The following is a 27,875-nucleotide window of genomic DNA, read 5'->3' on the forward strand; positions in this document are numbered from 1 at the left end:
TTGTTACTGGCTGGAATTTATTTGGTCATTCAGTCTACTCTTCCAAGCTCAGCGAGGACAGAAAGAACAGGAGAGGGCCACCAGGACTGGCTCAGACTGGTGGTCTCTCATGCGGGCCAGTGGAGTTGTGGCGCCTGTGCAGCCTATGTGTGAGGATGTATGAACCACGAATCCCCCCCACCCCCCCCCACCCCAAAGCCCAGGGGTCATTTGTGTGGTCATTACCATAATCACATTAAGGCTGCAGGAGATTAGCACTGTGGCCTCAGAGGAGAAACCCTGTCTGTGCTCCATGACGACTACAGAGCATGCTGCTTAGATACTTAGATTAGCTGTGTGATAGACAGGGAGAGTAGCAGTCAACTGGAAGGGCTGCATCCTTACATGGCATGTCTTCAAAGCAAAGATGCCATGTTGTAAAAAAAAAAAAGCATCTGGACATCATGAAGGTGTTTTTGTTGATGGTTCTGTACTTCCACTTCTCCCGTGTCATCATCCAAACACGACAATCACCTCTGGGCAGGTTGTGAGTCAGATACAGATAGGATCCCGTCTCTCTCTCTCTCACACACACACACACACACACACACACACACACACACACCTTAAAATATCTACGATCTCAATTTACGAAATAAAAGGCTTCCAAGGGTTAAAAACGTCTCCAATTAACTCTAATTACACAGAAAGAGCATTTCAGTGAGCCCTGTAACCTGAGATGTCTATCAGCTCAGAGGCTGTGGCAGGTTGGGAGGAAGTTGCACCTTTCATCTTGAAGTTTAACCACAGGAAACGTGACATTTGAATATTGACAGCAGTGATTGAAGATGGTGGAAAGAACACTTTCTGACTACATAGCATTCAAATACTCTACAGAAGCAAGTCTTGAAAAGAGAAGAAAGTAGCTGAAGCTGCTACTCACCATGCCTGTGTCACTGAGGCATCGAAAGATAAGATAAGCTATTTGCTTTGCTGCTTCAGTGAAAACTTTGAACCACATCGTGGTACCATTTAAAACAGACAAACCAGTGAATGCAGGACCTCTGTGCTCACCAGATGCAAACACATACATCTGAGACGTGTGACACCCTCATAAACAGCAATAAAAGTGTGATGGTGAAACATTACATAGTTACTGATTGATACAGTCTCCACTCTGTTGTACCACTGTCTTCGACTCTGTTTCCCCTGATTGTGACCCATTGAATGACCTGTGTAATTGGTTCACACAAATCACTAACCACAGGGGCAAGAGGTGGGGTTCCCATCCTCTCATACGTGTGTGTGTTTATGTGTGTAGTCCTAGTCACTGATCCAGTTCACAGATTACTCTCTTGCACAGATACACCTGGCCACAATTGGCCTTTGACACCAGAAGGATACAGGGTAATAATATCTTTCAGCAATCTGTCAAAGGATTTCAATGAATTGAAAGCTGTAAAACTGGGCAGCAGGGGGTTCATTCAAACTAATATCCATCCTGCTATTATGTTTGGCCATAAATGTGAGGTTGATTGTTGGAAACAGCATCAAATTGCATGTGATTTAAAATGTGTGACATTCCTCAGACAGGCTCGAACCCTGCAGGGCTGCCACTCTGGGGCACTGTTTCATGCAAAACCTGTATCACCAGCGTCAGGGTGTATAAACATTCCAAAAATTAAAATATTTTAGAACCGGAAAATATGCAGAGAATGTGATAATACTGCAGCATTTTTCTTCTATTGAATTGAATGCGGCTTTATCCAAGGCTTCTACAACATAGCATGCATTCAACAACATGCCCTTGGCTCTGCACTGGCCTTGGTGCAAGCAGTCCAGATGATTTAGTATGCTACCTAATGGCACAAATGTAGAGTAGAAGCTGCTAAACTCAGTCTGTGTTAGACTTGTGCAAAATCGTATTGTGTGCAATTAATTGTCAGAAAAACTGTCACCGATTAATATTTGCCACTTATCAATTGCGGCGATTAGTCGAAGAAAGCCGAAGAAAGCGCGACGAGGCCACAACACCGGCTACAGCTGTAGTATATAGTGCCGCGCATGCGTATGTGACATGCATTAGGTGTGAAGGTGGAGCTTTGGTTGTTGCCATAGTAACTGGATGTTTGCTCGTATTAAAAGAATGAACTCCGACTGGAGTAGCTGCCTCCCGATATTTATTTATTGACTCCACAGCAAGATAGGAAAACATTACAACAGCAGATATTGTAAAGAATTCCACTAAGCCGAGAATCCGCGATACGTTTAGTCATTGTGCTCCTTACGACCAAACTAAGTGCTGGAAGAACAGGTTGATTTGCACAGACACATTTTTTAACTTGAAATAATCAGATGTGACTTTTTTCTGAACTTATTTGTTCTGTTTAATTTTAATGTTGATGTGCACTGCTCTGTGACCTTAAGATAAGAACATTTGAAGGACAAAGTTACTTTAAATGTTTGCTTCATTATTATTTTGAAGGAGTTTGTGCATCTGTTATCAATACATATTTCAAACATGGCTGGTTGGTGACTAATCACTACTTACCAGCTTAACCTGTTAGAATGAAGTAGTTAACTTGACTGATGATTTGTCAGTATCATTTTAGATCAATGTGGTGGTTTAGAGTCAAAAACATCTAAGTGCAATTAATCGTCAAATTAATCGTCAAATTTATCGTTATCGACTAAATGCCACAATTAATCGTGATTATTTTTGCCAATATCGCCCAACCCCAGTCTGTGTACCCTTTAAGCAGACATAAATCTTTATGGGGTAAAATAATAGTATAAATTGTGGTGTGTGTAAGGCAGGATGCAGGATGATAAAGTCCTCTGGGGTGAGGCCTGAAATGATGCGCGTCTTAAAATATAATTCATGTATGTTTAGGTTTGTGGTTGTGATGACTTATGAGTATCAATATGACTTTGGGTCACAGATTATTTCCACTTTTATTTTCCAGCACAGCACTGCCAGAGAGTCTTTAAAGCAATCTTGAGTGTATGATTATCCTCATAATGTGAGCGGGGCGGGCGCACTGCGCTCAGCTCATGAATATGGAAGCTCAGGGCTCCACAGACACTCCCTCTCTGCTGAACTTGTGAAGCCAGCAACTCCAGCTCGGACCAGCAGTCAGTCAGTCAGTCAGTCAGCCAGCCAGCAGTGGACTCAGCCGCCGCATGGCTACTGTATAAACTTTCTTCAATAACAAGTGGAGACTGTCGCATAAGGAAGACGCGCAGACGCTCGGAGAGCTTGAGGGACATACTAGGAAGAGGTCTTCTATGAATGTGGAACCTGTGCTCCGCTGATCAAACTGTTGTTCCCCACTCGTGCATGTTCAAACCAGAGGAGAGCTCTGGTGCCGTGTGTCGGCCAGACAAATAGTACAAACGAGTGGCAACAGCAGTCCGGAGGCATGATTTTGAGACGGGGCTCAGTCGTTGCTGCCTTTTTACTCTGCATTATTGCGAAGGTACGTGGATTACTTCTAACGAAAACAGCGGGAAAGGTCACTCAGTTCAGCCGCTTGGATGCACTTTGATTGCGTGTGTGTGCGTGTGTGTCGCCTTCTATGTGCACGGCTGTGCTAACATTACATGTTAAGCATGCCTCTTTCAAAATAGTGTTCGCACAGTTAGTGCGTAATACTGTAGAGTCACTCGAAGTTCAGCTTTACGCGCGGTGTTCCCACTGTTTCTAACGAGGTCAAAGTTTCCCACTGTATTCACTGTTCTGTCTCCAACAGGTGTCAGAGGGATCCGGACAATTCGAGCTGCAAATCCTATCGATGCACAATGTGAACGGAGACTTGATGAGCGGCATGTGTTGTGATGGCACACGGAACAGCGCGGATAGAAAATGCACACGGGACGAGTGCGATACGTTTTTTAAAGTTTGCCTGAAGGAATACCAGTCGAGGGTTTCTGCTGCAGGGCCCTGCAGCTTCGGAATGGGATCTACGCCTGTCCTCGGAGGGAATACCTTTTCTTTCAAGAGCTCTGTCAGGAATGACAAATCCAGGATAGTTTTGCCCTTCAGTTTTGCCTGGCCGGTGAGTTGGAGACTTAAAAAAAAACTCTTTTCCGAAGCGCATCTCCAAACAACGCACATGACGAGAGAGTGAGAGAGAGTGTGTGTGTGTGTGTGTGTGTGTGTGAGAGAGAGAGAGAGAGAGAGAGAGATGCCTGTTTGCAGGGCAATTCTCTGCAATTACCTCCCGTCAATCATTCTTACCCCCCAAAAGTGGATAGAAAACATAACAAACAGAATTTCTCTTTTGGTAGTTAACTCTCTGTGAATTGCTCTTTTGAGAAGGGTCTCTATCTGCGCTAATTAACCAGGTGCAGGTATTTTTCCTCCATCAGGCCTAGACCTGTCTCTAAAAAGTGTTAAAACTACTATGCATATAAAATCATCTCATTAAAAAAACAGTCATGCAACCCGTCAAAGGGAAGAGCAGATAAAAAAAAAATACAGAAACATTTACATTGATCTGCGTGTATTATAACACAGTGCTTTCTTGAATATGTTCTTCTCTCTACCATAATTCAGCCGATTAAACACTCAAACAGTCGGGTGAGCTCCATTCTCACAAACCCTCCCCTGCCTCCCTGCCTGCAGCTGGTCATGTTGCACACAGTACTGTGAAAAAAAAAAGAAATCCACTTTCTTGCTTTCCTTAAGTGTCAGCTCTTCTTCATAGAGTAAATAAATGGGGCTGACGGGCCTGTGGGAGTGTTGTTGCTCTGTGAGAGATATGATTTGCAATGCTGGAGCACATTTCAGTGTAGTGAAGAAAAGAAAAAAAAAAGGACTGTGCACACAGACTGACTGGCCCCACAGCCTGGCCCACAAACTCCTCCACTGTGCCTGATGGGTGAACGGCACAGTCCACTGGTATGTGTGTGTCCAATTACATCAAGGCTATTTTTACCCCGATTTTGATGGAACTTCTTGTTGTAGTCTTGCTGCATTGTGCACACACTGATGTCCTGGATGGGGGAAGGAGCAGCAGGATCGTGTGTGGGTCGTTTTTCTGTATGTTGACTCGGGAGGACGAGGAGATCGTTCAGATTTGTGTTTTTCCTGCTCATGTCAGTGAAACAGAGTTCTCAGCAGGGTAGTGTGCAATTTGATATCGTCTGTATTTTTTATTTGCTCTCCACTTAGACCCTGGCGCCTCACACCTTCGTTTAAAAAAGACAAAGGTTTCTGTTTATGTTCACACTATGGCAACACTAAGTTGGCATGAACCCCTGCAGACTAGTTTCATCTTACTTTTTCAACTGGAAATCAGCACGTGTTGACATTGAAAATGGAACCTGGCTTCATGTCGGATTGAAAGCTTCACTCATGTTTTTTTTTTTCTTACACTCTAGCCTATGTGCCCTTGAAGTGATGAAGGCTCTCAGCGTTGACTAGTCACAGTCAGTACAGGTGACGGATTTTAATACAGCCGTGTGGTAACGACTCAGATCTGGGAAATTCTCTCATCCTTCACTTCAAGTGCTTTACTTCAGTGCACATTAACAATTGTCAGGTTAGGTATGATATCACTCTTTGTCCTTTTTCACCAGTTGATTGGCTGTTGTGGACAGATGGCAGTGTGGTGCAATTGGGTTGTTGGGTACTCCGAGTTCATGAAGCCCGCCTCCCCTCCCCTCCAGCCCTTCATCCTCTCTCTTGTGAGCTGCATGAAGTTGGCCTCTTGTCCAGGCCAAGGGCTTTGTTTAAGTCACGCTCGGTTGGACCCCAGGCATTTCATCGCTTTAACCTTGCCACCCACAGTAACTGCTGCACTTAATGAGGCTACGCACATGTGCTTAGATCAGGTATAGGGCAAAAGACAGGCATCCAGCTGCATGACGTCGGCCTGGACATCTTTTTAACATAATTGAGTGCGGGTTCACTGATGTCTGCTCCACGTTTTTATTTCCACAGAGAAGTGAGGGCCCAACAAGCGACCCCGGCCCTCACAGTGTATCAAGCAGGGACAATAGTGTGCCCTCAGTGACTAGAGTGAGGATTACAGAGCATAATAGAGGCAGCGCAGCTGTAATGCCAACGCAGGACAAGCAACAGGAAGCAGTTGTAGTAGACTCAGCAGTGATGAAGTTGGCTCTCAGGCACACTGTGACCCTGCCTCTGTGGCCACCTCAGCATATTTTTTTTTTCCACCTGTAAAAGGAAAGAGATGCTGAGGTTTAGCTTTGATTACCTGCACATTTGCAATTGAGCAACACCTCTCCTTTCATCTGAAGCTTCAGTTGATCTCGCACCCTAATTAAGCAGAATAATTTTCCTCAATCTGCGCCTGGCGCTTCTGTCAGACCGAAGACATGTTGGGATCCCTGTGATTGATTTGCTTACAAGTCAGAGCAGTCTGAGAACTGGGATCAGGTGAGTCACAGAACAATGGTCGGCTCAGCCTTGAGGGTGAGCGTTGTCGACTGCTGTGGGAGTAATGACATGTTTGTTTTATATAGTCGGCTCTGATGTGGCAGTTAAGTGCAAATTACCCAAGTGAAAGAGGGGAAAGAAATGTGTTCTTTGTTTTTTCTCCACCTCACCCTGTCCTCAACTCGAACAAGGACTTTTTTTTTTTACGTGCAGTGTTTTGTCAGTGTGACGTTACATAATGGTTTCTGATGCGTCGCTGCTTATCTGAGTTGTTTCAAGCTGCATAGAAACATGGTGGTGTATTTAATTAGGCTAACCTGTGCCTTGCTTTTGTTTCCCTTAATCATTAGTGACCCTTGTAAAAGGCTAAATACTGGTTGCTTATTTTAGTTGAGCCCTTGATATGATTTTTTTTTTATTCCCGGTCTTGGGTTCATGTTTTGATTGTTTTGTTTGCCTTGTGAGAAATCTGTTTGTGGTGCCTTTTTGTTTGAGTTGGCAAAAGGTGAGAGATTCTTCTGTGACGGGGTGAGGTGCTGTCGTATCCCAGGCTGCAGGATATTTAATAAGCTGTTGATAGTGCCACAGTCTGCCTCCATCTCTCTCTCTCTCTCTCTCTTCGGGATGGAAATCTGTTGGGAAACAGTCCATCGGTGCAGGCAGTGGCTTTGTAGGTGATTGTGAGAGTGGGCAAACAGGGAGTGTTACTGAGCGGCCCCAATCATTGGTTAGATCTCAGGTCGATAGTGTTGAAGTGATTGACTCAGGAAAACTGATACAGAAGGTCAACATCCCTTTAAGGAGAATGTTTACATTTCCTCTGTGTTGAGCGGAGGCCTAGACCAGTCTAATCTGTTCTGCCTTGCCTTTATTTAGACCTTTGGCTTCTGCCTGTTATTCCAGGAGACGTACCTCTGCTCTTATTTTGTTAGATTTCCCAGTAATGGTACATCAGCTGGCTCCATTTCTTGGTGAGGGTGTGTGTGTGTGTGTGTTAGGAAAATTCCCCTACTGAGAGGATTCAGTAGTGTTCTTTGGCAGGTCGGCGTGATTCAAACTGGAATGATCTTTATCGCTTATGTTGCTTGTCTGTTGGACAGTGTCTGCTTGGCCAGGAGAGATAAGAAGACATATGGCCACACTTATTGCACTTGGATGTGTGTGTGTGTTTGAGAGGGAGAGTGTGCGCTGTAGTTCAAAGAGAAGTTGTGAGTCAGCTGGGAGCCTGGGAAAAGTGAACCTGGCAGTGGCGGACGGTTCCAAGCTGATAACCGTCGAGGAGTTATGGAGTGTTAGTGAATGAGCAGTCAGGCAGTATCTCACTTTCTGGAAGCAGTTATTTAGTCTGAAACTAAACGTCCCAATAATGGCGAGGCTTCTCGTCAGATCGAGCCATGTTGATGTTTTCATGTGACCTCAAATGTGAGTTCAACGCCGACAATTTCAGACAAGAAAATATTGTTATCCACTGTGTTTTATATTGTTTTTTTTTATGGTGTGGCCCTTAATCAAGTTAATGTAGGTCACTAATACATGATCCGTCAGTGGTGCAACAGCTCCCATGTTGAGGCAAGTCCAAATCATGCAACCTATGGGTGTGTTTCCATCTTGTTTTGGATCTGCCTTTAAAGGAACAGATCCAGGACCTTTAAAAATTTGTGTTGGGACTTATTTCCCATCGGTTTGGGATACTGTGTGATGTTTTGTTGTGCAGCAGGTGAACCAGTTAATGTTTGGAGTTGGCAGGGATCCATTGTTTTTCCTGATGTAACTGCCAGTAAAATGATTGTTCTAGAGATTGCTAAAGGGTGATTTAACTGGTATTTCTCTGCACCTATTCATCACTAGAACGTCAATTTAATGTTGCAATGATGACTAAACCTAAAATTGGTGGATAGAATGCATTGTGTGTTTTTTTGTGTTATGATATATTTTAGTTCCCTTTTTTTTAAGGATGAGCTCATCACCCCTACTACACTGTCACATGTGTGGGACTTATTTTTGGGTTTGAAATCTCTTGATGATGATGATGCATTCAAGTGCTGATGTTTAGACTGGAAATGACTCCTGTAGTGGGAGGTACCCTAAAATAATAGCTACCCTCTTTTGCAACTGTGTCAAGTGTTGGTCACAGGAGGTGAACACAGACATGTTAACATGATACTAATGCCTGAAGAGAAGCCAGAGGACTCTTGTTCTTACTGTTGAAATAACTTGCTGTAGGTTGGATGATTAGGTATCATATTACTGACTCCTGCAAAGAGTTGCCTTGTCAAGTCGCTGCAGCCGATTGTGAGTCAGTGTTGCTGATGAGCACTGCATTTTAAAAAATGGCTGCCCTGTTTGCTGTCAAATACTGGCACAGGATGAGACAAATGTCTCCTGGAAAGATGGAAAGTTGAATGCCTGAGAAAACAAGGTAAAGCCTTAAAAAAAAAAAACTTCAGGAATGAGTCACACTTCTTTCTTTCACTCTGTGGAAAGTGAATAGGGGTTTTCCTTTGAGTAGGTTTGTTTACCATGAAGTCATCGCAGCACAGAGAGCCATAGCGGCAATGCAAAATTGCTGAAATGCCTCTAAGCAGCGCTGCTAGCAGCAAGCATGTGTGTGAATATAACAAGTAAGTGTTTCTAGTGGATGCCCGAGCTCTGTAAGTGCTTACACGTTATCACAATCGCATACTTTCTCTGTGACTGTGTCGTGTGCGCTCGCAGACACATTGTCGTTCCCTCATGACTGCAGTGCAGCACAGGGCAGGGTGAATGTGTAAGCTGATATCGGTGTGAGCGCTACCGACCCTGAATCAGACAAAGCGTTTTCGGGAGTGCTGAAATCTAGACAGGCCCTCCAGAGTGTAGCACTCATTCAGACTCTCTCTGTCTCCTCTTTCCTGCCTCACTGTCCGACACATAAACTTCTTTTTCTCTTTTTTTTTTTTTCTTGACTTCCTCCAAGCACTGTCCGCAGAATTCGTAGCGCTCTGTGAGAACTTTTATAAATTAGCATGAAATTGAAAACCCCACATACATTGCAAAACAGGACTGACTGTGTGCTTTTTCCTCGCCACATTTTATAAACATGTGGAAAAACTGTGCTTGGGAAAAACTGTTTTTAAGAGGTTACAGTGGCTTATATGAAGACATATTTTTGGCTGTGTGGGCTGAGGTAACATTTTCTATGTGCTATGGAGAATCTGCTGTGCTGTGTACGGCTGTACACCCTCCTGCAGGGTGGGTGGGTGACTAAAAAAAAAATGTCACTAACAATCCTTGTTTCTTCTCTTCCTCAGAGGTCCTACACTTTGATAGTGGAAGCCTTGGACTTGGACAATGAAACCAGTGGTGAGTGTTTCCCCTCGTCTGGCATCTCCATCTTGTTTTCCTCACTTCTCTCTTCTGTCTCTCCCACTTCCTCATGGCCATGCTGGGGAGGGGCTATGTTGAAGGTCAGGAAAGGAAGTTTATTCTCCCCGAACCCCCTGCCCTCTTCCACATGGTCCACTGGGTGCGTGTATGAGTGTGTGTTCAAGTGTGTGGACAGGTGCCTGTAAGAGAGGAGACCGGACCAAGGAAGCAAGAAGAAGTAGTAAATTGGGTTGGGTGATTTAGAGGAGGAGAGGAGAGGAGAGGAGGGGAGGGGAAGGGAGGAGAGCGGAGGGGAGGGCCACCCCACTCCTCCAGACCTATGAAAATGTTTTTATTTGGCCGATGACGGATGGCAGGTGCTGCCAGCCAGGGTCGGGGTCACTGTCACTGAGGCGTGAAATGCAGAGTTCATCCAGCCGCCCAGCACGGTCTGCAGTCACGCTTTAGCTGGGGCTGATGCTTACTAAACTGTACTGTCATGTAGGTTAGCTACCTCTGGCACAGGTGAGCCGCAAGCTGAGCTTAAGGCAGCAGAAGATGTTTGAGTGCAGAGGCTCTGAATGTTCCTCCCATAGATGTAGGAAGAACACAGCGGTAGCCTTAAATTCTAAATCCTTGTTGCTGCCGGGATTCTTCCTGGTCGATGGTCAGGCTGGAGACAGCCTGGTGATTCCAGATGAGGGCAACCCCCTTATACCATGCTTGTTTATGTCTGTTGGAGCTCAACATGGTTTCGGTCTTTTCTGCTGTATTTGCCGCTCCCCAGAGAGCTATTAGGGCATTGGTGTGAAAAGCCCCCTGAATGTACACACTGGGCACTGGATAAGCCTCTCTGAGCTCTGTCCTGTCGGGTTAGCTCATAGCTGTGTGAGCTTTATATATTGTGAATATCCGTACTGATATTTAAAAAGCTCACTAATGAAAGCGTTGTATTTGTAAATATATATACATCAAAATTGATGATTACTGTGTAGTGCACATATAGAAAAGTTGTTTCTCTTTTTACATACTTAAAAAAAAGTTTAGATCTTTCTGCTTTAAATTAATTTTAATCTAAGATGTGACCTTTCTAACTTTTCAAACTTTGTCTGATTTATGCCGAGCTCCCTGCCAGGCAGCAAGTAGTAAGGGCCCGCTACTCCTGACACTGCAAGCCAGCAGACGGTAGAGAAATGCCACACAGCTAAGCTCTGGATTCCAGACCACTGTGAAATGTTACTGGGCACTGTGATTTCAGTTCACTGCCCCGATCCCCCCCGCCCCTTGCTCTACACCTACCACACAAGCACAGTAAATAAATGACAGCAGGCCGTCCCCCACCCCACCCCAGCACTGCACAGCATTGCATCATACTACACAGAGGAGCGATTCACCCCGCGGTCAGCCACCTCTGCTCGTGTGAGCACACTAAATAATGACAGTGACATATTTTTCATTCTCTCCCAGGTGGAAGATTTAGACATCCAGTTGTGAGGGCGAGTGTGTGCGAGTGAATTGTGTGCTGGTAATGTGTGGGGCTTGTATGTAGACAGTGTAGTGTCTGGAGATTGAGCTGAGTGTTTGCTCAGTGTGTGAAGCTCATTACAGGCCTTGGCTCCCAGCTCTGTGCCTTGGCTTGGTTTGACATAGCTGTGACCTCTTCGTCTTTGACGAGAAAATAAGTCTGCTCCTGGGCCTGTCTGTATTTTACAATCACAACATAGGCTGGGCCTTCTGTCCTCCTCTGAAGTGTAGATAGAATCCTTCTCGGTGGGTGAAAGTGTTGACTTCAATACTTTTTTGACTGCTTTGAGTACAAAAAATGCATGTGAGAGAGACGGCCTGGAAAAAAAAGTGCTGATGGCACGCTGGCAGGCTTCCCAGCAGTGACTGTGGCATCGGTGTCGTCGCACTGTAATTTATGGCGGCTGCGGTTCTGTCCTCGCCTGAGCAGATGCAGAGGGCAGCATCGGAGACCGGTAATATCCTCAAGCCGAAAACCTGAGAATCAGAAACCAACCAGTGAGAGTTGGAACAGGGAGCGTGAGAAAAAAAGCAGTTAAACATGCTCATTACAGGCATCTTTTTCTTTTTTTTATTGCCTTTCCTCCTTGTACTTTTCTTCCTCTCCAGCACACATAGTTCCCTTAATTACATATAATCTGCAATCTAAGAGATCTTCTGCAATTTGTGTCAGAATTTTTGGGGCATTTTTGGCTTCTATCTGTATGATCAGGGAGGACGCTGCAACACCCAGAGGTATAATGTAGGGTGCTGCATTCCACCGTCCTCTCCCAGGCTCAAACATTTGAATGAAGAGGGGGGGGGAAATGTTTGTAATTAGAAACGTTTTGTTTTTAGGTGCAGATGGGAAGTTGATAGAGAAAGCCTCTCATTCTGGCATGATCAACCCCAGCCCTCACTGGCAAAAGCTGACTCACAACGGTCCTGTGGCCCAGTTTGAGTACCAAATCCGGGTCAGCTGTGACGAGCACTACTACGGTTTCGGCTGCAACAAGTTCTGTCGGCCCAGGGATGAGTTCTTCGGGCATTACACGTGCGACTACAACGGGAACAAGACATGTCTGGAAGGCTGGTCCGGACCTGACTGCAACACAGGTAAGCCCTGCTGCAAACATCACTCTGTAATGGGTAAATACTGCCCAGGACAGCAACTTCAGACTGTGGGAGATTAGTATTTATGACTACGAATGACTCCTCTAAAGGTAGCAGTCGTGATTCATGCTGATACACTGTCTGGTTTGCAGAGAATGACTGGTTTTCCTCCTTTCTTGTCCTTTTGTATTACGTTGTTTTCTGTCTTCTAGGAACCAGAATAATCTTTTATCCGCACTAAATCAGTGTGGGCAGCAGTCACTTACTTATATTAAACACTTTACCATGTCCTATAGCAGTGTTTATACTCGCAGACAGAAATATCAAAGAGGGTAGCAATTACATTATTTACTACCATCATTAAAATGTGCTGAAACGTTTGCAGCAAAATGATTTTTCTTCTCTCATCTTCTAGCTATATGTCGTCAAGGCTGCAGCACAGAACATGGATCATGTAAAGAGCCAGGTGGATGCAAGTAAGTGGCCGACTTTTGTGATTTATTAGTCTGTTATCAATGGTTTTTACTGCGTTTTTACAACGTGAAACAGGATGCGTTTCAGAGCCTTTCCTTACCATGGAAGCTAGTGCCAAACGCCTGTGGTGTGGATCATTCAATATGTAGGGAGTGTGTCCAAACACCAGTTCTGTCATGGCATGGGTCTTTCCCTGTACATGCTGGGTGTTCTTGCCAAAAGACTATCAGTACCAGGGCTTTTAACAGAGACGTAGGCTGAGCTGCTAGTAAATCTCCAGCCTGAGCGAACGAGCAGCTCGGCAGCCGCAGCTCCATGTTGGGAAGTGTAGCCCCACTAATGAGGGAAGTGTTATCAGCCAAATCGTGTAACATTCGGATGAGCCTTAAAGTGTATTGTTTGTGTAGCTAATGGCTTCCTAATGCTGTTTATGCACACAGCCAGAGGAAAAGCCAGGCGCAGATGGATATCAGAGCCGAGGCATTGTGTGCAGTAACAGTTGTATCTCATCCTCATCCTGGTGGAGGCCCTGCTCTCCCCGACGCTTCCCACAGCTCAGGCATCGGTTGCTTTCTTAGTTGTCTGATTTGGCCATAAATCAAGCGCAGGGACGATCGGGTTTGTTCATTTTGAGCTGCAGTTTTGTTGTTCTTCCCAAGCTTTTGGCATCATCAGGTTTCTTGTAAGTGCTTGTGTGGACACTGGCAGAACAAGTGAGTTAGTCTCTGCACAGGTGTGGCTATATTAAAAGGACTGGGTTTAACTCTTGTTTATACGCTCTCCGCCAAAAAAACTCTCCAAGCAAGCTTTTCTACTATTGTAGTCAGTGAGCACTTTCCCACCATTGGGCTGTTGCAGTATATTTAACAGCACATAGCAGCACTGGCTGCGTGCTGGGACAGCCTCCTTGTCACTAACTGTATGTCAGCAGAGCCACAGCTAATGCCTGTCTTTAGTGATGCCCTCAGCTTTCATTGTTGCTAATATAGAGTAATAACAGTGCACATGTGGGGTGTGGAAAACGGTTTCAAAAAATACTAACTGCACAGCCACCACATACAGACTCTTATGTGTGGGGTAAGATCTGTATGTGAGCACAATGTAATGTCACATTCCCCAGTAATTTGGCTGTGTAATAACTGTGAATGATTTGGGATCCTGCTGGGGGGATTCCTGCTCCACTTCTCATGGAGAGGATTAGCACACTTTTAAGAATAGACTCTTTAATCACAGACTGAGGTTTACTTAACCACCACGTTTATTTTTACAGTCCGTCCGTTTCTTGAGGCTAATCAGTGCGCCGCTCCCCCAGAGGGACACTGAGTTTCCTGTCGCTCGGCTCCACGGCCAGCAACTGCACTACCACTTTGCCACCTTTTAAAGAGCGGGCTTATCAGTCAGGCTGGATTGCTGTCTTAATTATGGAGCTGGGGAAGAAAGGGGGCAGCGTTATCAGTGTAATTATGGACCTGTACATTTCAGTGGTCAGCAAGGCTACGTTCTCCTCCTCGGCCTTGGGGCACAAGCCTGTCTACTGACTCATGGGAACCAGGATGAGCAGCAGTGTAACAGCCAAGAAGGAAGGCTGAACACTCCTCTCTGCAAGAATGTCGCCTCTGCCAAGCCACAGGCATAGTGTCGTTAAAGGAAGCGTCTGGCCGCATGCTAATGTTAGCTGTGCTAAAGGTCCCATTGGAACTGTAATTTAGTGTTATGTTTTTTTCTGTTTGGTAAAATGCTAAATACGCCTCTGTTTCCTCGTCCCCAAGTATTGTTAAAAAGGCTGTTGCATAAACACCCTGCTACTTAAGATTCATTTGTGGTCTTTAAGATGCAGCCCAGTTGTGAGGGCAAGAATACTGCTTCTTTGTTTGTTTCATTTGTGCAACGACATGCTGTATATGCTAATGTGCAGTTCATTAAGTTCAGATTATCCCTGTTTTACTTGTGAAGGAATCTGGAATAAACCAGAGATTAAGATATTAACATTTTCAGATACCACAGGGATTTTCTGTGTTCTGTGTGTTTCACATGCGTTTCTGTCCCACTTCAGGCTGTTAGCGTGGCTCTCTGTGTGTCTTGCAGGTGTCTGTATGGCTGGCAGGGCCAGTATTGCGACAAGTGCATCCCTCACCCCGGCTGTGTACACGGCACCTGTGTAGAGCCGTGGCAGTGCCTGTGTGACACCAACTGGGGTGGTCACCTTTGTGATAAAGGTTAATTCACTTTGCTCATTTCAGTTTCAATCTAGAAGTGGCTCATGGTGTGTACGAGCAAACTAAAGCTCTGTGAAACTTTTCCCAGATCTGAACTACTGTGGCACTCACCAGCCATGCCTGAATGGAGGGACGTGTATCAACACAGGACCGGACAAGTACCAGTGTACCTGCGCTGAGGGTTACTCTGGAGCCAACTGTGAAAGAGGTGAGTGTTGATGATGCGCAGAGAGATAACACAGATCTGTTTGTGTGAAAGGAGACGTCACACCTGCCAAGACGAATTCTGATGAAGTTATATCAGGTGATCAAAGGAGGCACAATGCTCGGTCTAAATCAATCTTTATTAGAAAGCTACATGTAAAACTAAACATCTGATCTCAGGGGCTTTCATAATCATGCCTGCAGTTAAGTGGGAATGTTCTGGGCTCATTGACTTTGCAGACAAAAGGTCAGAGGTGACTTGAGCTTGTAATCAGAGGAGGTGGTAACTTGCCAATAATCTGTTTCCACTCCAGCATAAGTGGCCCCCAAGTCAGGTAATCCACTGGTTTGATCTTCAGGGGGCTGATCATCCCTCTGCTCCTCCAGACAGACGGGTGTGGTGCGAAGGTTCAGCTGCTGCAAACACTTACCATGGAGATGATGGTTTTTCCTCATTAATTCTGAGCCTCACGGGGTGCTGACAGCTTAACTGCAGAGATGTCAGGAAACTGTGCCCTTCATAACAGGAGGTCTGCAGACCATGGGGATACATCAGGCTGTTGTAACATTACGGGCCCCAGGGTGCAGCATCCTTCCCCCCTCCCCACAGCACCAAGAGACTGATCAACTACCTAGTATTCCTCAAGTGAATCATTCATTTTTAAATCATTTAGGACTCACTCATCCATAACCTGTCTATAAGGGGGGTGGGGGTGTGGGAGTGTGGGGGGGTGGGGGGGGGTGGTGGGGGGGGGACTCCACAGCCGAGGCTGCCCCTCTCCCGCCGCTCTCTCATCTTTTGCCGCCTCTCAGAAAAAGAATGGCGGGGAGTCAGAGGGAAGTCACGGTGCATTGGTCAGGTCAACTCGGCATGAAAGATGATTTCCTGATGGTGTGGTCTGCCAGTGCTAGTAATGAGAGGGAGACAAGGCAATCTGAGCGCGATGTTAGAGCTGGGGAGGACGGGGTCGTAGGGGTGAGGAGAATGTTGACCCTTGAGGTGTGTAACAGCGTGGACCTGGGGCTTGAGGCTTTCTGGGGACAAAACACATCCGATTTGTTTACCTGTTAGTGATGAGACAAATGTAGATCACATGATGTAACAGTTACAATATTTGTCATAAATCAAAAGAATAAATCATGTGGTTTTCTTCTTCCTTTCTGACCTGACTGCAAACTGCTTTCCTGTTTCTAGCTGAACATGCCTGTCTGTCTAATCCGTGCTCCAATGGAGGCAGCTGCTCAGAAACCAGTCAGGGCTATGAATGTCAGTGTGCGCTGGGCTGGAGCGGCCCCTCCTGCACTATCAGTAAGATTTCACTCATTCTGTCATCATTTATCATCCACGCTCTCCAAATGATTAATTAACCTGACTTTTTTTTCTCTGGGCAGATGTGGATGACTGCTCTCCAAACCCTTGCAATCATGGTGGGACCTGCCAGGATCTGGTGAATGGCTTCAAGTGTCACTGTCCTTCACAGTGGATGGGGAAGACATGTCTAATAGGTGAGCCAGCCGTCAGCCTGTTTCCACCACTTCATGGCTGTCAGCTACACGTGCACATGCCACTAAAATGTTTTCCCCTCTCCCCTCCTCTTCTATAGATGCCAACGAATGCGATACCAAGCCCTGTGTCAATGCCAACTCATGCCGCAACCTGATTGGTGGATACTTCTGCGAGTGCTTGCCTGGTTGGACGGGGCAGAACTGCGACATCAGTGAGTTTGAATGCTGTCAGCTGCAGCTGCACCACAGGACAGATCCTGTCCCATTTCTCATTTATTTCTAAGCTACAACCTAATTGGAAACGTGCAGCCTTTTCCTGCTGTGTGAATGATTCTGCTGTATCATTATTGGGCCTGTGTGTGGCCAAGACTGTGGTGATTAGAGGTGGCTCAAAACAATCCCAGGACTAGTTTCACTTGGCAGCAGACAGGATTGCTCAATACTCTGTTTTGTATTGATTTTGCAGCAACTCTTGCACAGCACTGTAGCTCTGACATTTGTTTTTAAAGGCCCCTAGCATGGGAAACATAAAGCACAGACTTGTTTTCAAAGACATACTACTTAGTCAAGTAGTTCAGAATTAATCCTCAGATTTGTTTTCCTGTGCAGATATAAACGACTGCAAGGACCAGTGCCAGAACGGGGGAACCTGTAAGGTAAGTGTTGGGTCAAAAACCTTCTGACGTTATCGGGTATCGCTGCTTTTTGTTTGCCGGATTGCTTGTTTGTTTTGTTGTGTGTCTTTTTTTTTTTTATCAAAACCAGAGACATTTACAGTGGGCTGTATAAATAGCTGCTGTAAACTCTTCTCTCCAAACCAGCAGTGGAATTGTTGTGGAATTCCTCTGAAATCAAATCTGAGAGGAGTGGGTTCAGAGGGGTTTCTAAGGGAGGGGACACACAAGTTTCTTGACCACACTAGATTGAATTACCATAAACATTATTGTGTTGAGCCTGTGCCAGGAAAATGTGTTGAAATAATTGTGAAGCTGTGATAATACCCCCCCTCCTTCCTCCTCCATCCCCTTCTTATTCTGCTCCCTGGTTTGACAGTTATTGTTTGGACCCCACCCTTTCAGAGCAGTTAATCAAATACGTGGCTGCGTGAGGTTAACCCCTCTCTCTCTCTCTCTCTCTCTCTCTCTCTCAGGACTTGGTGAATGGTTATCGCTGCATGTGTCCTCCTGGCTTCACCGGAGAACACTGTGAGAGGGACATTGACGATTGTGCTAGCTCGCCATGTCTGAATGGCGGCCGTTGTCAGGACGAGGTGAACGGCTTCCAGTGCCTGTGTCTGACTGGTTTCTCAGGAAACCTCTGCCAGGTGAGACATTGTGCACGTGGGCATCCTCCCTGCTATCACTTAGCGTCATTAGCCTTTCTGCTAGCAGTGCTGTATCTTTGGGGTTTGTTGTAAACTTTTCCTGCCCCACCCTCTTAAATGGCTGTTGTTCCACAGTCCTCCTTTTTTAAAAGGGAGTGCTTTGTTGAAGCTGCTCCTGGCTACAGTGGGATACATTCCTCAGCGCTGAAGCCCAGACTCAGAGGACGGCTCCTATGTCTCTGCCTTGTTTTTCCCTTTCCTCCGAGCGCTGTGCGTGTGTTGTTTCCTGGCACAGCCTGTAGGGAGGATGCTGTGGGTTTTTTTTGCTCTGTGTTCTGCAGCAGAAACTATGTCAGCTATCAGGTTCACCCCTCTCTATTCACTACCTTTTCTTCCCCAGCTGGATATTGATTACTGCTCGCCCAACCCGTGTCAGAATGGGGCACCCTGCTTCAACCTGGCCACAGACTACTACTGCGCTTGTCCAGAGGACTATGAAGGCAAAAACTGCTCTCACCTCAAGGACCACTGTCGCACCACTACATGTAAAGGTACGCCTCCCGTCTGGACTGACCACAGGCTTTTTGCTCGTTGTTGTTTTCCAGAAGGTTTCTGAAAAGTGATCTGCTGTAGTAAAATGCTGAATAAGGCCAGGTATTCACTCTTTGCCCACATTTTCCCATGAGGGCAATATCAATACAGTATTTTAGTTTCACGCAATGAAGTTTCTTGGCCAAGGTGAGCAAGTTTTTTTGGACTGTAGCTCCCTTGATGAATGCCGCCTCCCTCCTACCTTCCTTAGCAAAGCTTTTCCAGTGATTCTCCCCTCTTCCCCTCAAAATCTGGCAAAACTCTGATAGCACCGTGTGTGTTCTTGGTAATGACTTGGTGGGCTACCTCTTCTTTTCCCCCTCAATGAACATGCACATTTTTCTGTGTGTGTGTGTGTGTGTGTGCAAGCGTGTGTGTGTAATTGAGTGAGTGGACCAACCACAGAGTCAGATACCAGACGGTGAGATTCTCTATGCTCTTGGCAAGAATTAAGTGATTACAGGGGAGTGAATTCACCCGGCTTGTCTAACCTGATCAGACAGGGGGAAAGGAAGGGATTTCAGTGCAGAGTGGAAAAGATCACTCGGAATTGCTCATGAAAGCATAACAGCTTATCGCTGTGCCTATCGTTCATTTTTTTTTTCTCTCTTAGTACACTGATGTTTTTTTCAGTAGATGGAAGCCGACATTATTGGTATAATATCTTAATCCTGTCCCTTCTATATAATAGGTGCAATAACTAAACACCCTCTTCACTGATATTTATGCAAACTGTCTTTCTTGAGTTTCACTGTCTAACTCCTGGCTTTCCTTTCTGCAGTGATTGACAGCTGCACAGTCGCAGTGGCATCCAACAGCACACCAGGAGGAGAGCGCTACATTTCATCAAATGTGTGCGGACCTCACGGCCGCTGTCGGAGCCAGGCTGGGGGCCAGTTCAGCTGTGAATGCCAGGAGGGCTTCAGGGGCACCTACTGCCATGAGAGTAAGGCCGATAATCACACAGTTAACACACAACTGATCATGATGTACAAGACTGTCAGCCATTCTCACTTTCTACTTGCCTTGCCCCTTTCAGACATCAACGACTGTGAGAGTAACCCATGTCGCAACGGAGGCACCTGCATCGACAAAGTCAGCGTGTACCAGTGCATCTGCGGTGACGGCTGGGAGGGCGATCACTGCGAGATCAGTGAGTACAGCACAATTTGTCCCGTGACCTCAAAACAAATCCACACTTCCTGTGGGATCCATGTTTATAAAAAGATGTTTTTGATATGTTGCATGTAAACGCTCCCATCTAATGTTTCAAACAGACATAGATGATTGCAGCACCAACCCCTGTCATAATGGAGGGACATGTCGAGACCTGGTGACTGATTTCTTCTGCGAGTGTAAAAATGGCTGGAAGGGAAAGACTTGCCACTCCCGTAAGAGCCCTTTGAGTTTTTGTTTTTTCTTTTTTTTTTTAGTTTCATCCACACCTTGTTAGTAGTCTGCCTGTGCAGGCTCATGGTATGTGCTTATAGCTGCGTATAATTACCCAATCTTCTGTACAGTATGTGTGTGTCTGTTGGACATGTAACCTTCAACAATTGAAATGCTTCCCCCCAGGTGAAAGTCAATGTGACGAGGCCACGTGCAACAACGGAGGCACCTGCCATGATGAGGGCGACACGTTCCAGTGCAAGTGTTCCCCAGGATGGGAGGGCACGACTTGTAACATAGGTAAGCATATTTACACACAACACACACACCCACACACACACACACACTTAAGATTCTGGGAGATTTCCGTGCTGTCTGTATTAATCAGATCTGCGAGGTCCACACAAACAGTTTTTATCCTTTCACGCTGTCAGCACTTGCTCTCTCTCATCTCCCACTATTTCTCCTCTCCTGCAAGTGTTGACAGATATCTGCGTAACATCTCTGATTGCACTGACAGAGCACTTCAAAGTGATGGAATGTAGAAAAAGGAGAAATTCAACCGAGAAACCCAACAGCCGTCTCCGTAACTGTGCTAATAACTGTCGCTGAGAGCTCACCTAAAAATAAAAATATTTCTTTTCTTCACAGCTAAAAACTCAAGCTGTCTTCCAAACCCGTGCGAGAACGGAGGAACCTGTGTGGTGACAGGGGAGTCATTCACCTGTGTCTGCAAGGAAGGCTGGGAGGGTCCCACGTGCACTCAGAGTAAGAGTCTGGGGGTGGAATGGTTAACCGTGGACAGTTATTGCTATTAAATGATGATAAAGCTTGTGCTACCAAGTGCAGAGGTGAAGTCCTGTGTCTGATTAAAACAGACTCTCTCATCCTCTTTTGATCTTAAAAAAAAAAAAGAAGCTTTCCTCTCTCCTGGATGCTGCCGGCCATGAGAGGACAAAGTGAGGGAGGAGGGAGAAACCAGCTCAGGAAAGTGGAGACAGATGTTTCTCCCCCTTTCTCCCTAGTCCAACACACACCCCTCTCTCCCCTCTAGTCGTTGCATTCCTGTCCAAACAGTGACATGTCTGCTTGTTCTACAGCCCTCCTCCATTTCCCTGACTTTCCTGGGATCCCTGCCCTGCACTCCAAAACATAAATTCCTCTTGTAACTTTTGGAAGGGAGGGAGAAACAGCCAGGGTGGGAATAAGGGTGTGGAAGTGTTGTCGATGGCAGCAGGAGGGGAGGGGGCGAAGCTGGGACTCACTTTTGAGGATGAGAGTTGACTCCCGAATTGTTAATAAGGCAGAGTGATCAGGCAGCGCGGCGTCCAAGCCTGATTGGCCCAACACGCCTCTGCACACACAAGCTCAGACGTGCTCTAAACACTTTGAAGGAAAAAACACACACTCACCATCCTCTTGTCTGTTTCTCCCTCCCTTTCTGTTTTTTTTCTCTCTTTCAGATACCAACGACTGCAGTCCCCACCCATGGTAAGTGGAAGCCAAACATTTCCTGTAGATTTAGACAGATGTAAACAAGCTGCTCCTCCTGTATCGTAGTTTCTCACCTGCAGGCTTTCTCTCTGCTGAGAACAAGGCCTACACCCTCCCCTGTCATTCCTAGGATGCAAACTGCTAACTCTGTTTTGTGAACTCCCAAACCAAAACAAACATGTCAAATACAAAGAATACAACTGATTGCTTTAATTGCTATTATGTTGATTGGTGAGAAAATCCCAGCCTGAAAATGTTATAGTATAAAAGAAGTGCGGGTGTAGATGTATGTCAGCCTGTAAAAAAGTGTGGGTTTTTTTTGTTTTTTTTGCTGCAGCTACAACAGTGGAACCTGCGTCGATGGGGATAACTGGTACCGCTGTGAGTGTGCTCCAGGCTTTGCTGGTCCAGACTGTCGGATCAGTAAGTATTAACCCTGCCTCCAGCTCCTCCCTGATCCCTGTTAGACCTGTCAGTTAGAGCATGCCCGGGCTACAGGAGGACTGTCACAGACTCTCCAAATGGAAGGTCTAGTCGGCCAATTATCTGTGTGCGTTGGGCTTCGGGCCAGGCCGAGCCATTTCGGTGTCACTCCGCTGGGCCATGCTGCTGTCCCTGGGGGAAACCAGCTTAGCAGGCCAACAGCTAATCAGCCATGCTCTCTGACACTGATTATACAGATTGTTTTCCCTCTTAAAGGCTTTCAGATGGCCACATTCTTTCCCATTGAAAACCCTTTGTTCTGCTAAGTCCAGCCTTTAGCTCCTGCATACCTGCTAATGATGCTGCCTTTTACGAAGGCTGCAAGGGGCAAAAAAAACATCTAAGGCTGATTTAAAGCATGTTTGCCTTTTTTTTTTTTTATTAGTTGGTGTTTATATGTGAGTGTACTGTTGAAATGACACATGACCTTAGTAACTTTAGCCAAGGAATTAGATTTGTGTGCCGACTGCTTAACCTAATATTTAACTGCTGTCTGGCTTTGCTGAGTTTATTTGGGGAAGGAGCCCTTTCTCACCTCTCCCTTTTTTTCCCTCTGTGACAGATATCAATGAGTGTCAGTCCTCTCCTTGTGCCATGGGCTCCACCTGTGTGGATGAGATCAACGGGTACCGGTGCCTGTGTCCGCCAGACAGAACTGGACCCCACTGTCAAGAAAGTATGTCTTCATGAGACAATGAACATAGAAAATACACCATTTTATTTACATTTCTAATTCTGAGGTCGTGTTCAACACAGTGACAAGAAAACCCTGCTCTGTTAATGGACACGTCACACCTGATGGAGTCAAATGGGACGAGGACTGCAACACTTGCCACTGTTCCAATGGGAAAGTTGTTTGTACGAAGGTAAATTTAGAAGTCATGCTAAAGTGAAGCGTTTAAAACGGCTCTGCACAGCTATAAAGCCTGTGATGCCATTGTTTACTGATGAGAGAAGGACTAAAACAACAGTTGGGTTGGTGGTTGCGTCGCCACCACCTGTAGAAGTGGCATGTTGGACTACACAACACTGTGTCACAGGGTGGAGTAGGTTTGGGAGTGTCAAATTCAGTACAGAGATGATACAGTTTGTTTTGAAAAGGAACACAATGGCACTGTTAGAATTTGGTGTCAGATGCCATTTCAGAATCTCCCACAGTTACACTGGGAGATTTACAGTAGCGGCACGAAGCAGCGCTATCATTCTCATCTCAGCATCAGATGAACAATGGTGGCCTTATTGATACGGTTCCCCTCAGGACGAAAATGCATCATGGGGCGAAAGTGATCTGGGAACTGAAAGACACACTGTAGGCTAACATTTTAAAAATGGCCTGTACCTTTGCAAACAGTAGCTTGTGTGTTTCATGTGGATTACAGAAGCACACCCTTCGGCAATAAGCTTGACTGGGAAAAAATGTCATCATTAGTCAGTGCTACAGACACATGCAATACCAAGTTTAGTTTAGACTCGCTATCTATATAAATATACATTGAAACCCTATTGAGACAAGGTTGAGTTCAAAAGGAAACTCTGATCCGATCAATATGTTTTTCTCTCTAGATGTGGTGTGGACCAATGCCCTGCAAACTGGGTGCCAAAGGCCGAGGCGGGTGTCCCTCAGGCCAGAGCTGCATCCCCCTCAGGGAGGGCCACTGCTTTGTGAAGCCCTGCCCCGAGGCTGGAGAGTGCTGGCGCTCCAACCCTCCCCAGCCTCCCACCAAATGCCACCCCAGCTCCACTTACCAGGACAACAGCTGCGCCAACATCACCTTCACCTTCAACAAGGAGATCATGAGCCGAGTGAGTTACCTAGGCAGCAGCGAGGAAGAGATTGAATTAACAGGCTTTAGGTTCATTTTTCACGTCTCCCTTCCTGCCCCATCACTTTTACATGAATGGGAGCAGCAAACTATGAAAGATCGGGTTTACAGAAGTGTTTACCCACCAGGACAAAAAGAGACTATTTAAATATGCTCCTCAAAACAGAACTCTGGGGGATGTTTCTCTACTTGTTGCCCGCGTCCAAGTTTTGATGTTCCTGAGACTCAGGCATTCATGGCGACTCATGCCAGTCCCCTTTTAACACAACCGCACTGTGAGATGAATTTCAGGATAATATGGATTTCAGCACCACAGGACCACTGGCGACTCTGTCCTCGCCAGTTGCCTAACAAGCATGACAGCAGATAGTGACAAGCATACGAGTCTGTGGTCTTTAATCTAAATTAGGTGGATAGGATGTTGAACAAACTGCCAGACCCAGTTCTTCCTTCTTTTTTTTTTTCTCCTTGATTGCCCTTCATTTTTCCATGTGTGTTAACATTTGCTTCGATGCTTCCTTCTTCCTCCAGGGCTTGACTGTGGAGGGTGTGTGTAAGCAGCTGAGGCACTTGTACATAGTGAAGAATTTCTCCTTGGAGCATTCTGTGTCCATAACCTGTGACCCCTCATTCTCAGCCAGCAACGAGATCCACGTCTGCATCGTAAGTGTCTCCTCCCACTTTTAAGACATATGCCATATGTTTGACTGACTCTATTGATGCATGCTCAGAAAGATTTCCTTTGATTTATAGCCTGCAGCATTGCATTCCTTACTGCACACAGACATGCTCAAATAGGATGTGTGATGGATTTAGGTTGGGTTTTTTCCTGTCATCATTAGTTGACAGCAAGTAAACACAATCAATGGCAGACAAAATAGAAATTAAACCATTTTCGTTTAGTCTACAGAAGACCATCGTTTGGATCGGAGCCCCATTAAAGAGATCACTGACAGGATAATCGACTTGGTTAGCAAACGTAACGGGAACAACACCATCATCTCCGCCATCGCTGAAGTGCGTGTGCCAAGCCCCAGCAAAACTGGTATGAACCAAGTCCAACTTTTGGTTGCTGTTCTATGAAGTTTTCCAGACTTGCACACACTTGCATGTGAGGATGGGTGGGAGGATTTTTTTTTTAATATCAGGCGAGATAGAGCCAAGCCCTGAATATGACAGCAATGCTGAACACTAAAAAAAAAAAAAAAAAAAAAAAGTGTGTGCATGACAAGTTGTTCCTTACCCTCCCACACAACTCGGACCGCCCAGGTCTGCCATCTCATGGCAGTTGTAATGGAGCTTAAAAAGAATCTAGCCAGGATTTGGATGGAAAGAGCAGAGCCGCTTGGCTACATACTGCAACTGGCTGGACTTGTAGTAAGACTCCCGCATGTGTCCACCATTTATCAACATGGTGACAGCAGACTGCTGCCACAGCCAAGTAGAAGCAGCCGCCTCCTCTCCAGATTATTGCTTAGAGGTCAGGGTGTTTTGGCAAGAGCCTGCTAATGATTTAATCTAATGAAATCTAAACTCCCATTATGTTCTTCTGTCAGCCCTTTGACCTGCTATTGTCTTCTTCATCAGACTACCTAGTGCCCCTCCTCAGCTCCATCTTCATTGTCATCTGGGTCCTCGTGCTGGTCTCCATCTTGTTGTGGTGCATGCGCCGCCGGCGGAAACAGAGCAACCACAACGGGACATCGGCGACCGGCTCGGAGGACAACACAACCAACAACGTCCGGGAGCAGCTCAACCAGATCAAGAACCCTATAGAGAAGCACGTGGGCCTCACGGTGTCCATCAAAGACTACGAAAACAAGAACTCCATCATTGCCAAAATAAGGACAAATCATCCCGAGGGGGATGACGACGACAAGGAGAGGCACTTACAGAAGGGCCGCTTTGCCAAACAGCCAGCATACACACTGGTGGAGAGGGACGAGAAGGCGCCCATCTCCAATGCCAACTCAACATCCAAGCATCCGAATTGGACTAATAAACAAGACAACAGAGACTTGGAGACAGCAAACAGCATAAACAGGATGGACTACATTGTATAGCAGACAGCTGTGTTGCTGTGCAACCAAGCCTTATGCCTTCACACCCAGGTGGTGGGTGAAACGGGGGAGCTTGTGTAGTTAGTGAAAGGTCATGTCAGTTGTGACCCCACAGTATTTTCAGATATTCCCCGTGTTAATTTAAGTTTTGACAAGCTGGCTTACACTGGCAGTGACAGTTGCTTTGGTTGGCTGGAAACACAAGGCGCTGGTATACATTTCACTGTAGAACTAGGTGCGGAAGTGTCCTCCTATGCATTTCATTTCTCTGTTTTTAAACTGTAGTGGACACATGGAAGGGGCTCCTGGTGTTAATCGTTTTACAATGACTAAAACTACACGACGCGTTCGACACTAGAGCTAATTATTTTTAGTATGTGTTTGAATTCTTTCTAGTTCCATTTGGAGAAAGTGCCTTTTTTTCAGCTTTAGACTTCAGCAACTGTCAAATGAGAAAAAAAAAAGATCAACTTTATTATTTATTTTTATTTTTTTTTTTGGGAGGAGGGGGGAGGGAAGGGGAGGGAGGGGTTCAATGTCAGCAGTTGCTGCCAATATGAAGAATTTATGTGACAATTTAGAACGTGTAGATATGTACATTTTTTTTATTAATCATTGTGTATATTTGATTTATTAACTTAATAATCAAGAGCCTTAAGATATCATTCCTTTTTATTTATATGTTCTGTCTAGTTTGAAGGTTTTGATAGCTGTGGAAGCCTACCATTTCTTTCAATGACTAAATTTTTTTTTTTCAACACATTCTACAAAAGCCAGATTTCAAAGAAATTCACAGAAGACAAGCGATGGGCACTTTGGGCCTGAACTAGATGCTTTTGTTTCACCATGTATTTTGACATTTCATTATTTGTTGCCAGGACCTTAATTGAAGGCAAGTGAGGTTAGGACAACAAAAAGATAACGGCTGCTGCAAGGGTTGGACATGGTGGCAGACATATTGCTTGCCACTAATGGATAAATACTTAAGGGAACAAAAAAAAAAACAATTCTTCAGCAGCTTCGGTTTAAACTCATGCACATATTTCAAAGGCTGTCAAAATCCACCAACTTGCGAGGCAAGTCACTTCACCATGACACGCCAGAAATCCCATCTGCTTTAGTCAGCGTAATATCATAAGCTAGACCACGAGTACTTGAACAGTAGGGGGGCAATGGGAACATTGTAGAATCGGATAAAATACACTGCCTTGCTCTGCAAGAGTCTGCTTTGTTTCTGTGCACATTTGTTTCTTTTCTTTTTTTTTTTTAAATGAGGCTCTTAAAGACAAACATGTTTTATCTCATTTGTTAACCCTTTGAGATCATGGCAACATTTTGTCCTATTTTTGACTTTGTTTTATGAACTTGAGAATTCTGTGTTGATCTGGCAATATATTTTTGAAAGTCATATTTATTAAATATTTTGTATGAAAAGAGAATTAAAGTTGTCTTTGTTCTGGAGAGAGCGAGTGAAGAGTCTGTCTGTGATGCATCAAGCCAAACATGTCAGAGCATATGAAAGGTTTTTCTCATGCAGCTGGCGTGGGAACTGGAGCTGGAGGGACATCATAGACTTGAGTAAGGTCTCTGTCCAAATATGTTTACAGCTAATTACGTTGTAGCTAGCTATCCTGGTATTAAATCAATCCTGGAGACAAAAATAACCCTGCTCCTCATGATCCCCAAACAATGTTCCCCTTGTTGGTCTGGTTTAAGTTGTGGCCCTTAAAAAACTTTTTATACTTATAACCTTTCACAAAGCAGCAGGCCGGAGGAGGCTTCACTGTGATTTTAAATCAAACTCTTGCTAAATCTGTTTGACAGGATTACAGCCAACACAGAAGATTAGCAACACCTCTTGAGAATGACACATTAGGACTTAAAACATTAAGGCCAGATTCACTAACCTGCCATGTTGTGTCTGTCGTGGTAAGAACAGAATCAGCTTCTGGCTGTGACTCATCT

The 27,875-nt window shown here is 45.4% G+C and overlaps 1 protein-coding gene across 3 annotated transcripts; it reads left to right on the forward strand.

Annotated features, from left to right (window-relative positions):
• The first annotated feature begins 3,086 nt into the window (after positions 1–3,086).
• Positions 3,087–27,170, forward strand: jag1b (jagged canonical Notch ligand 1b). 3 transcript variants are annotated; one of them, XM_028422946.1, is made up of 26 exons: positions 3,087–3,458; positions 3,732–4,037; positions 9,676–9,727; positions 12,092–12,349; positions 12,762–12,822; positions 14,906–15,036; positions 15,125–15,244; positions 16,436–16,549; positions 16,633–16,746; positions 16,845–16,958; positions 17,356–17,402; positions 17,897–18,070; positions 18,471–18,621; positions 19,443–19,607; positions 19,701–19,814; positions 19,939–20,052; positions 20,237–20,350; positions 20,702–20,818; positions 21,514–21,541; positions 21,882–21,967; positions 22,590–22,703; positions 22,784–22,893; positions 23,591–23,830; positions 24,382–24,513; positions 24,754–24,895; positions 25,438–27,170. In XM_028422946.1, exons 1-26 carry the CDS (start codon positions 3,402–3,404, stop codon positions 25,911–25,913), a joined length of 3,651 nt encoding a protein of 1,216 aa, XP_028278747.1. In that variant the 5' UTR covers positions 3,087–3,401; the 3' UTR covers positions 25,914–27,170. The 3 variants fall into 3 exon arrangements, with proteins under 3 accessions (XP_028278747.1, XP_028278749.1, XP_028278748.1); XM_028422948.1 differs by lacking the exons at positions 3,087–3,458; positions 3,732–4,037 and adding an exon at positions 7,386–7,807; XM_028422947.1 differs by lacking the exons at positions 3,087–3,458; positions 3,732–4,037 and adding an exon at positions 9,450–9,551.
• The last annotated feature ends 705 nt before the right edge of the window (positions 27,171–27,875 follow it).

This window comes from Parambassis ranga, chromosome 15 (assembly GCF_900634625.1).
Source record: "Parambassis ranga chromosome 15, fParRan2.1, whole genome shotgun sequence".
Taxonomy (NCBI): Eukaryota; Metazoa; Chordata; class Actinopteri; family Ambassidae; genus Parambassis; species Parambassis ranga.